Consider the following 12,046-nt stretch of genomic DNA (forward strand, 5'->3'; position numbering starts at 1 on the left):
AGAAAGTTGAGAGCTAGATCCACGCACTCAGAGGCTCTCACCCCCTCCTCTGTCCTTGGAATATACATTCTTCCCATCATTCGCACAGTGAGAGCTGGTCCAAGGATGCAACCTTGAGAGAGTAATGTGTACATGATTGGATGGTGTACGTTACTGAACCCAATTAAGGCATCCATATAAAATTTTAAGATTCTAGTGGGCAGAGGCAGAGACCTACTCTCCCAAGACAAGCCTCATAAGTTCCCTTGTTTATTAAATCTGCCACCTACCACTGAGGAGAGGCCTGGCTCTTCCTTGCCCTCTGTGGATGGGAGCCAGTTATCAACCCAACACTCCCTCACCCTCCCAGCTCCTACTGCCCTTGTCACTCTCCCTTCTTAGGCACTGCCTTGCAAAGGCACATGGACACCCAGTCCAGAGCAGCTGGAAACCCGGAGGAGATCTACTCACAGCAACATGGATGGATTTTTATAACAAGGTTCTGAGTGGAAAAAAAAAAAGCACACCTATTGACATAAACTAAAAATGCATAGGACTTCCATGGTGGCTCAGTGGTTAAGAATCTGCCTGCCAATGCAGGGGACACGGGTTCGAGCCCTGGTCCCGTAAGGATCCCATGCGCAGTGGAGCAATGAAGCCCGTGCACCACAACTACTGAGCCTGCGCTCTAGAGCCCACGAGCCACAACTACTGAGCCTGCGCACCTAGAGCCCATGCTCTGCAACAAGAGAAGCCACTGCAATTAGGAGCCCGCGCACCGCAATGAAGAGTAGCCCCCGCTCGCCGCAACTAGAGAAAGCCCGCGTGCAGCAACAAAGACCCAACACAGCCAAAAATAAATAATCTTTTTAATGCATTCACCCCAAACAATAAACATTTTACAAGAATACATACCAACAAAAAGGTATATATAAAACACACAAAATAGTTGCTTATGGAGATTAGGGGTGCAGGGTAGTCGGGAGTGACAAATGGGAATTTAAGAAATTAAAACAATAAAAATAAAGCACCCTAACTCCTCAGCTCTCACCTTCTTGCCCTATTCAGGTACCTAAGGGGATACACAGCTGTCCAGAGCCGTCCCTAGCTTTTTGGTGCCCTTCTCCTTTCCCGTGGACTACCTCCTTCCCCATTATCCCTCTTGTCTTCCTTCAAGACCCCCAGTACGAAAACCAGTGTCTTTACCCATTTAATTCATGGATAGCTTCCTTCTCTCCCTCTTTTTCACTCCTCTCCTTTCTAAGTCTCTGACCCCTGCAACTATATCCTGACCCCTTCCCCCAGGCCCATCACCACCCTTCCGCAGAGAGACTCTCATCCTGATGAGACCCTGATGGGACATAAAACTAGCAAAATAGCCAGAAGACCCTTGCTGTGCCTGCCTGCCTGCCTTCTCTTTTCTCTCTCTCCCTCCCTCCCTCCTTCCCTCTCTCCCACTCCCTTTCTCTTTCTCTCTCCCTCCCTCCCTCCTTCCCTCTCTCCCACTCCCTTTCTCTTTCCCTCTCCTTGGGACCTGCCGGAAGTGGAAGCAATAACCCCTCCGGGACTCCCCTGGGGAGCTCCTCCCCTTCCGTCCTAATCTCAAAGTCCAGCTGGTCAGTGAGCAGTGGAGCCCTTCCTCAGACCTGCTTCCAAGGGGATTTGCTTCCTGACTGGGAGAGATGACTCTAGCCTGGAGACATTTGCTGAGAGCTTTGTACCTGGAGACCTCAACTCCCAGGACTCCCAAGACACGCCCCTCCCCCAAAGGTGAGTGGAAACCAGAGGGACGTGGGTCAGCAGAGGGTCAGCGAGAGGGGAAGGGCTGAGCTCCGGAGCCTGTTGCCTGGAATTCTGGAATGTTAGACCTGGATAAGGTCTTAGAGACAAGTCAACTAAGACCTGTGAGCTAGACTTCACCTTGTCAGACCCAGTGCCCCCTTCTCCTGTCCAATATTTTGTAATGTTTCCTTTCATCTTGAAATGAAATTCATGGATAATAAAACCTAACTATACACAATTTCAAAATAAAAACAGTCGCAGTAACATAAAGGAGAAAGGAAGCAATTCAAAATAATAAAGTATTAACTGTAGTATACAGATGCTTGAGGATAACTATTTTTTTTTTTTTTCTTTTTTTTTTTTTTTTTTTTCACATTTTATTTATTTTTTTATTTTTTTATTTTTTTATTTTTATTTTTTGCTTTATCACAAATTTAATCAGTTATATGTATACATATGTTCCCATATCCCCTCCCTTTTGCGTCTCCCTCCCACCCTCCCTATCCCACCCCTCCAGGCGGTCACAAAGCACCGAGCTGATCTCCCTGTGCTATGCGGCTGCTTCCCACTAGCTATCTACCTTACGTTTGGTAGTGTATATATGTCCATGCCGCTCTTTCACTTTGTCACAGCTTACCCTTCCCCCTCCCCATATCCTCAAGTCCATTCTCTAGTAGGTCTGTGTCTTTATTCCTGTCTTACCCCTATGTTCTTCATGACCTTTTTTTTTCTTAAATTCCATATATATGTGTCAGCATACAGTATTTGTCTTTCTCTTTCTGACTTACTTCACTCTGTATGACAGACTCTAGGTCCATCCACCTCATTACAAATAGTTCAATTTCATTTCTTTTTATGGCTGAGTAATATTCCATTGTATGTATGTGCCACATCTTCTTTACCCATTCATCCGATGATGGACACTTAGGTTGTTTCCATCTCCGGGCTATTGTAAATAGGGCTGCTATGAACATTTTGGTACATGTCTCTTTTTGAATTATGGTTTTCTCAGGGTATATGCCCAGTAGTGGGATTGCAGGGTCATATGGTAGTTCTATTTGTAGTTTTTTAAGGAACCTCCATACCGTTCTCCATAGTGGCTGTACCAATTCACATTCCCACCAGCAGTGCAAGAGTGTTCCCTTTTTTCCACACCCTCTCCAGCATTTATTGTTTCTAGATTTTTTGATGATGGCCATTCTGACTGGCGTGAGATGATATCTCATTGTAGTTTTGATTTGCATTTCTCTAATTAGTAAAGATGTTGAGCATCCTTTCATGTGTTTGTTGGCAGTCTGTATATCTTCTGTGGAGAAATGTCTATTTAGGTCTTCTGCCCATTTTTGGATTGGGTTGTTTGTTTTTTTGTTATTGAGCTGCATGAGCTGCTTATAAATTTTGGAGATTAATCCTTTGTCAGTTGCTTCATTTGCAAATATTTTCTCCCATTCTGAGGGTTGTCTTTTGGTCTTGTTTATGGTTTCCTTTGCTGTGCAAAAGCTTTTAAGTTTCATTAGGTCCCATGTGTTTATTTTTGTCTTTATTTCCATTTCTCTAGGAGGTGGGTCAAAAAGGATCTTGCTGTGATTTATGTCATAGAGTGTTCTGCCTATGTTTTCCTCTAAGAGTTTGATAGTGTCTGGCCTTACATTTAGGTCTTTAATCCATTTTGAGCTTATTTTTGTGTATGGTGTTAGGGAGTGATCGAATCTCATACTTTTACATGTCCCTGTCCAGTTTTCCCAACACCACTTATTGAAGAGACTGTCCTTTCTCCACTGGAGGATAACTATTTTAAAAAACATAAAAGCATCCACACAAATTTCCTCCTGGCCTCCAGAAAGTGGTACCACCCCCTCAATTACTAACAAGGAAACAGCCTCAGGGAAGTGTAGTCATTTACCCAAAGTCACTGAAGCCAGGTCTAGACCCTGAGCCCTCTTCTTCCACTCAGACTCTCCTCTTTCTCCAGCAGGAACAGACCTGGGGTAGCCAGGTCTGGTGGTGGCTTCATGTGCCTTGTGTTCCTGATTTTTCACATCTATCTTGTTTCACTAGGAGTCTACCACCTCCTCACCAATTTCCCTGCTGCAAACTCGAGCGTAAGTAGGCATTTGCACACTGATGTGTCATAGTGGGACCCTGTGCCCCACAGGCCCCGAACAAACACAGGGGACCCTTTTCCATTGCCCATCATGATCAATTTTATCTTCATTCTCTCCTCATCTTTCCTTTTCCTATCTCCTTCCTTCCTCTTCCATTTGCTTTTTTTCCCCTTAACACTTGCAATTCTTTGAAATGTAATACATATCTGATGCTTTAAATGCATTATCTCCTCTCATCTTCAACCAAACTTCTTAGGGAGTACTATTATCCCATTTCACAGATGAGAAGACAGAAGAATAAAGGATAATTAAGAAATTTGGTCAAAGGCAGAAACATAGAAGTGACAACTTGGGGTTCAAAACCAGGCTCCAAAGTCAGAGCGATTCCACCAGGCCCTTTCTTACCCACCCTTTTGGATTTGTCTTTTCCCCCAGTCATGGGTCTTTCGCCAGAACACTATTTAACTCCAACATTTCCTGAGAAGGAGCTAGAATTATACCCAGAGTCTTATGCTCAGTAAAGAGGACGCTACCCTAAAAGTACCGGTTGTTGACAAAGTAAGAGAAAATGCCCTCTCTGCTGCATCTTCCCCTTTCCTACCCCTGCCCTGAGGGTTGTGGAGCTGGGCTGATGGTGGCAGCAGGGGCCAGGAAATGGCAGGTGAGGCTCGGTGCCTAGAGATCTTGGTCAGCTCACTGAGGACCCCTTCACGTGGCTCCACCAAGGACACTACGGGGGAAGAGTAACCTTGCAAACCCAGCACACGTAGACATGGATGTCATACATTTTTACCTGGTCTTTCCAAAACCTTTGGGACTTGGCTTCTACTTTCTTACCTACTAGTCCTAAATACCTGCCTGTTTGTTTGTTCATCCAAACACACACTCACTCAACACACCCTTCTTAAGAATCTGCGGGGTGCAAATAGACATTAGGCAATAAGTATGTGAGCACCTACCACACACCTGAGCAAAACAAAATCTCAGCCCTTACGTACCTCAGTGGGGGAGACTGAGCATAAACAAATAAACAGTTAAATATGTAAAAAATGAAATCCAGTCAAGATACATGCTGTAAATCAAGCCAAATCATGGTGAGGCAATAGAAAAATAAAATGGGCGGAGGGGGAGGCAGGGGCCATGTTAGACAGGAAGATCACCTGGTGTTAAAAGCTGTTAGGGGCTTCCCTGGTGGTGCAGTGGTTGAGAGTCCACCTGCTGATACAGGGGACATGGGTTCGTGCCCCGGTCTGGGAAGATCCCACATGCTGTGGAGCGGCTGGGCCCGTGAGCCATGGCCGCTGAGCCTACGTGCCCGGAGCCTGTGCTCCACAACGGGAGAGGCCACAACAGTGAGAGGCCCGCGTACCGCAAAAAAAAAAAAAAAAAAAAAAAAAAGACTTCAGAAGCAGGGACATCTGATTCAGATGTGAGACCTTCAGAGGTCTCACGCCCTTCCCTTGGCTTCCCTGGCGGGAGACAGGCAGCTGGTATTATTATCCGGTCACTTAGAGCACACAGTTCAATCAAGGATGAGCATCTTCTGTAAATTCCTGCAGACTGTGGGACAGTTTATGAAGGGAGAAAGGAGGTGGCCTCAGGCCCTCAGCCCCATGGGGGGGTGAGGGTGGGACCTCAAAACTGCAAACACCTCACGTTTAATCACGGCCTCAGCTCTAATGTGAGTGATAAAATCTTCCTCTCCTAACTCGCTGGCTAGCCCGAGTATCAGATGAGATACCCAAAGTGACAAGCTTTTTTAAAGTGACCTAATATGCTATGCAGAAATAAGGCATCGTTAGCACTTTAATAAATTCCCTTAATGTTCTACCAAGTATGCCCATTGTGTATTTTCAAATATTTTATCACCTTTTTTTTTATTTGAAAGAGTCACAGGCTCTTAATAAATACCCACCCTGTGTTGAAAGCTGGTTGTGGATATTAGAAAAATCTTCGTCATTACAAAGAGAATTTTCAAATGTCTACAAAAACGGATTTCTCTCACTTACCTTGCCCAACAGGTTTTCACTTTTTGATACTATGATTTGGGAGAAAGAACACAGAGGTAAGGTGACTTGTCTGTAGTGGAACTCTGTTGGTGAGAATTAGGCAGCCAGAAAATTAAATCTAGTTACCCACTTGTCAAGAGTGGTGGTGGTCTCCAAACCGAACCATCTTTTTATTTGAAGTAGAGTTGGTTTACAATATTGTATAAGTTTCAGATGTACAGCAAAGTGATTCAGTTATACATGTATCCTTTTTTCAGATTCTTTTCCATTACAGATTATTACAAGATATTGAATATAGTTCCCTGTGCTATACAGTAAATCCCTGTTGTGTAGCTATTTTACATATAGTGATGTGTATCTATTAATCCTATGCTCCTAATTTATTCCTCTGCCTCCCCACCCCAAATGCCATCTTTAAATGTCTTGAGTTGTTCAAATGAATTGAGTGGAAGTTGATGAATTTAATGAAAATCATTAGTTGTCATCCATGTTCAGCATCAGGCTTAAAAAGGCAACATCAGACCAGCCAAAATGATAAAAGAGAGACAAAAAAAAATTTCTATGCCGAAATAGACGTGGGATTCAGTTTTATGAACCCATATTTCAGTTCTCCCTTCCCCGACCCCCTTGGTGCTGTCTTCTCCCCACCACCACTAGCCCCGCACACCCGGGCCCCAGGCGTGCAAACAGGCAGGTGCACACACGCGCACACACAATTTCCAGAAGCCCAAGAGAAGCTTTATCAACCCTCAACTCTATGTCATCCTCAAAACATAGGCTATTTTGAATAAAGAACGCAGGCAACTATCAACATGTTTAGGTTTGAATTTCTTCCAGCAAGTAATGAAAACGGAAGCATGTTCTTTCTTTTTGTCAATCAACTATTACATGTACTGTTGTTTTTGAGTTTGGGTTGTTTAGCGAGAGAGGTTTTCAGCTGTTCGAAGATGTTGTCTAGACTTTTTTCCTTTTTTTATCAAAGTACAGTTGATTGACAATACTATATTAATTTCAAGTGTGCAATGTAGTGATTCAATATTTTTATAGATAATACTCCATTTAAAGTTAGTATGAAATACAGGCTTTATGCCCTGTGCTGTACAATACATCCTTGTACCTTATTTATTTTATACCTAGTAGTTGTACCTCTTCATGCCCTACCCCTACCTTGTCCCTCCCCCTCATCCCTCTCCCCACTGGTAACCGCTAGTTTGTTCTCTATATCTGTGAGTCTGTTTCTGTTTTGTTATAGTCATTCATTTGTTTCATTTTTTGGATTCCACATACAAGTGTGAGATGTAATCTAGACTTATTTCACTTACTGACTTATTATTTTTCCTAGTTGCTTGCTAATCTTCCTTCCTTCCATCCTTCCTTCCTTCCTGAGAGCAGAATTTTATGTATTTCATTTTGAGCACTCATTCAGCCATCATATTCCTATCAGTTTGGTGAACAAACAAACGAATGAATGAATATACCTACTTGACCATTTAAAATTCAAGCTTTTTTTATCAAATTTTTCTAACTCTCTTTCTTCCCCCTCCAGACTACTTTCATAATTTCCTGTAACTTTGAAGTCAAGAGACCTTTCAGCCTCCTCAATGGGTAACTCCAATTTTGCAGATAGGAAAATGAGACTGCAGGAGTGAAGAGAATTAGAATTCTTAGAAACACTCAGAATTTTTTCCCCATATCAGAACAGTAACTAATGTAGAGAGACACAATGAAAAGCTTTTGAGAAGGTGAAATTCTCAGAAAACTTAGCTATTATTTTTTGGGTTATTTCTATGTATGGATAGCCAAAAGCCACTTGCTTTTAAAGTAAGAGCAAATTAACGACATTCGTGATTATTTAGAGCAGAAAAGTGGATGAGCTTTTTCTGAAAGAAACAGAGTCAGTGTCATTACTTTCCAGATTTATTTAAAAACACAATTGTTCATTGTGTTTCTCAGGAGGGTGACTTTATAGCCACACAAAACACCAACATTACATCCATGGATTCAAACCTTCATGCTGAACAAGAGACATCATTTCCTCAGCTCTCTCCACCTGTAAAATTTTCTCGATACTGACCTTGAATCCTCAAAATTAGCAGCATTCTCTTCTAAGAGTACTTATAAAGTTTCTAGATAACTCTTCCAGCTCTGATGTTCTCTGATTCTATTATTCCATCCCACTGCTATAGAGGGGTCAATATCTGTGCTAGCAGAGGAGAATGGAGGTGGCCAGTGAATGAGTGAAACGGTACCAGGCTGGGAGTCAGAAACTGGGAGTTTTGTTCTTGTTCTGCAGCTCACTAGCTTGGTGATCTTAAACAAATCAATTTACCACTTTAGGCTGGTTTCTACATCTATAAAATGAGCATTTTGATACCCCCCCAAAAAAATTAAGCTTCCTTCTAGCTCCAAATATTTAATGATTCCTCTGGCTCAGCTTATCTTTTCTTTGCCATGGTCCTGTGTTGTCATGGACTTCAAGTTGTGTTTTACAGGAAGGTTTTGTCTTCCGGATCTCCTTGCATGTATTTATTATTATAGTACATGGCCTAGCACCTCTCTCTCCTCATCCCCTACAAGAATAGTCAAAAGCCATTTGTTCTTTGTTTATTGGAGCCAACCCAGTACTGGGAACTGGGCTAGGCACTGGGATTCAGGGACTAGGAAGGTCAAAGCTTAGAAAGCACCTCTATGGACAGAGAATGGACTCCTGCAACCCCCGGCCCTGGCAGAAGTTTGAACCAAACAGAGAATTACAGTCCATACAGGCAGCAGAGAGAGGAACTTCCCAAGCTTGTGAGGGACCCAGGTGGGAGAAACCATGACTTCCCCCAGTATCCTCTGTGCCTTTCCTGACTAGATTTGAGAGGAGCTCTCTTTTTTTCTCCAGAAAATTCATTATTTTTTAATTTTAATTTTTAATTTTATTGAAGCATAGTTGACTTACAATGTTGTATTAATTTCTGCTGTACAGCAGTGACTCAGTTATACACATATATTCTTTTACATATTCTTTTCCATTATGGTTTATCACAGGATATTGAATATAGTTCCCTGTGCAGTACATTAGGACCTTGTTGTTTAAGAAAATTCATTATTAAGATACTTCAGTTTGGGGCCTGCACTCACTGGCCTGGTGACGTCAGAGGCTGGAAAACTCCACCATCTGTCCCGCTCGGCACCTCTGTTTTGAATATGCAGACTTCGTAACCGAGATGCACCTGCGCAGGGCACCAATTACCTCACCTTCTTCCCTACCTCCAATTACCTTTCCCCACATCTAAGACCACCCTGCTTATTCCATAAATATCCCAACTGAGGAGGCAGTTCTGAGACTTGTACTCCAGTCTCCTCGCTTGGCTGCCTTGTGGGTAAAACTCTTTCTGAGCTGTAAAAAAAAAAAAAAAAAGATACCTCAATTTTAAATCCAAAGGCTGATTTAAGTAAGAAATAAACAAAAGTGCCTCAGAACTTTGATTCAGGTAACTATAGATGATTCTTATGAACGCGCTTGTGTGATGTTTAGCTGAGGACACTAACTCACTTCACTTTCAGTAGGTGCTTTCTGGACATCTGTAACCAAGCCCGGTCTTCATACAAAGCCCAGCATGCCTCCGTGTGACTTCACACCTGAAAGATACCAGGTGAGAGTAAGAGCTTTAGGAATATCCCAACAAGGTGGTTCTTCTTGGGAGGCCTCACGTAGTTGCTTCCTCAAGAAGGAACCACAGATGGCCCTGCCTGCCACTGAGCCATCCATCTCAGATGTCCTATCCCTTAAGTCACTGGGAGCATCTGAACTCTTTTACCCCACTCGGTGGCATTGCATGAGTTGGTGTGTGTGTGAGACAGAGACAGACAGAGGCAGAGATGGAGAGACAAAACAGAAGGAGACAGAGAATACAAGGAAGAGACTGTCCATGACAATATATGTATCACAGTGATGTAGGCATAGACGTACACACACAAAGAAATACATAGATCACAAACGTGAAGGCTGTTTTGCTCTCAGGCTAATAAATATTGGACTCATTCTCTCTCTCCCTCTCTGTGTCTCTGTCTCCCTCTCTCCCCAACACCCCTTCATCCTACATAATATTCATAAGTTAGAAATTGTAGAATTAATAGAGTCAGGAGGGACCCACAGAGAAGAGAACTATAGGACAGAGGCTTTGTAATTAAAGACATAAACACCACAAGCACTTCATTCTTTTTTTTTTTTTTTTTTTTTTTCCGGTACGCAGGCCTCTCACTGTTGTGGCCTCTCCCGTTGTGGAGCACAGGCTCCAGACGCGCAGGCTCAGCGGCCATGGCTCACGGGCCCAGCCGCTCCGCGGCATGTGGGATCTTCCCGGACCGGGGCACGAACCCGTGTCCCCTGCATTGGCAGGCAGACTCTCAACCACTGCGCCACCAGGGAAGTCCTTCATTCTTTTTTTTTTTTTTTTTTTTTTTGCAGTATGTGGGCCTCTCACTGTTGTGGCCTCTCCCGTTGCGGAGCACAGGCTCTGGACGCACAGGCTCAGTGGCTGTGGCTCACGGGCCCAGCCACTCCGCGGCATGTGGGATCTTCCCAGACCAGGGCACGAACCCGTGTCCCCTGCATCGGCAGGCGGACTCCCAACCACTGCACCACCAGGGAAGCCCCATTCTTTTATTCTCAAAAAAAAAAAAAAAAAAAAACCTACAGAGGAAAAAAAACACATTACTTCAGACATTTACTTCCAAAGTCTTTTACTTTTTTTCACAGCTAGAATTAACCCAAAGCCAAGGTTTTCTATTGAGAGGTAGAAAATTCCAGCCCCCTTCTCCATGTTTGATCTAGAAAGGGATTAAAGGGCCATATGAATAATTTGCTCCACTTGAGAGGAAGGACCTGGGTGTGTGTCCTGCAAGGAGGTCACTAGGCAAATAGGTGCCCTGGTGAGCAAGGGCAGCAGCCCTGTGCCGGGTTGGTGGGGAGGCCAGGCACTGCTATGTGGACCTGCTAGTGACGGTGTAAGCGATGTGGGGATAAGGAAGATGCTAAACACTTAAATCTTGCCTACCTACAGTCCCTTGCCTATAATCGAGTCCTGGAGATCCACAAGCAACATCTTTCTCCTGTGCTGACAGCCTATTTCTCAGAGCCCTTGTTGCTCCACCAGGGGCACATGGAGTGGCTCTTTGATTATGAAGGAAACAGATACCTGGATTTCTTTTCTGGGATTGTCACTGTCAGTGTTGGTCATTGCCACCCGTGAGTATCCTTAAAGTTCTGGGATTTTCACTCCAGAAAAATATACGGAAAACAGGCTAATGATCATGTTCATGATTCAGAACCTCAGTTAAGGGGGGACCTTCAAGATGGCGGAGGAGTAAGACGTGGAGATCAGCCTCCTCCCCACACAAAAAACAAAAATACATCTACATGTAGAACAACTCCTACAGAACACCTACTGAACGCTGGCAGAAGACCTCAGACTTCCCAAAAGGCAAGAAACTCCCCACGTACCTGGGTAGGGCAAAAGAAAAAAGAAAAAACAGGGATAAAAGAATAGGGATGGGACCTGCGAAGGAGGAAAGGATTCCACACACTAGGAAGCCCCTTCGCTGGTGGAGACGGGGGGGAAGGGGGCGGGGTGGGGAGGGGAGCTTCGGAGCCACGGAGCAGGGCGCAGCAACACGGAGGGCAAAGTGGAGAGATTCCTGCACAGAGAATCGGTGCCGACCAGCGCTCACCAGCCCGAGAGGCTTGTCTGCTCACCCGCCGGGGCGGGCGGGGCTGGGAGCTGAGGCTCGGGCTTCGGTCGGATCCCAGGGAGAGGACTGGGGTTGGCGGCGTGAACACAGCCTGAAGGGGCTAGTGCGCCACGGCTGGCCGGGAGGGAGTCCGGGGGAAAGTCTGGAGCTGCCGAACAGGCAACAGACTTTTTCTTGCCTCTTTCTTTCCTGGTGCGCAAGGAGAGGGGATTAAGTGCGCTGCTTAAAGGAGCTCCAGAGACAGACGTGAGCCGCAGCCATGAGCGCGGAGACGGGCATGAGACGCTAAGGCCGTTGCTGCCGCCAACAAGAAGCCTGTGTGCGAGCACAGGTCACTATCCACACCTCCCCTCCCGGGAGCCTGTGCAGCCCGCCACTGCCAGGGTCCCGGGATCCAGGGACAAATTCCCCGGGAGAACGCACGGCGCACCT

At 44.8% G+C, this 12,046-nt stretch overlaps 1 protein-coding gene across 1 annotated transcript in view; it reads left to right on the top strand.

Annotated features, from left to right (window-relative positions):
* Window positions 1-1,661: 1,661 nt before the first annotated feature.
* AGXT2 (alanine--glyoxylate aminotransferase 2) overlaps window positions 1,662-12,046 on the top strand; it is a gene marked incomplete at both ends in the record, with an annotated part of 43,612 nt that continues 33,227 nt past the window's right edge. The window contains 3 exons of the mRNA XM_079701618.1: window positions 1,662-1,749; window positions 9,431-9,516; window positions 10,927-11,111. Coding sequence (XP_079557744.1) covers window positions 1,662-1,749; window positions 9,431-9,516; window positions 10,927-11,111 — 359 coding nt within the window. The remainder of the gene's footprint in view (window positions 1,750-9,430; window positions 9,517-10,926; window positions 11,112-12,046) is intronic.

Source organism: Hyperoodon ampullatus (genome assembly GCF_949752795.1).
Source record: "Hyperoodon ampullatus genome assembly, chromosome: 4".
NCBI classification, from domain to species: Eukaryota; Metazoa; Chordata; class Mammalia; order Artiodactyla; family Ziphiidae; genus Hyperoodon; species Hyperoodon ampullatus.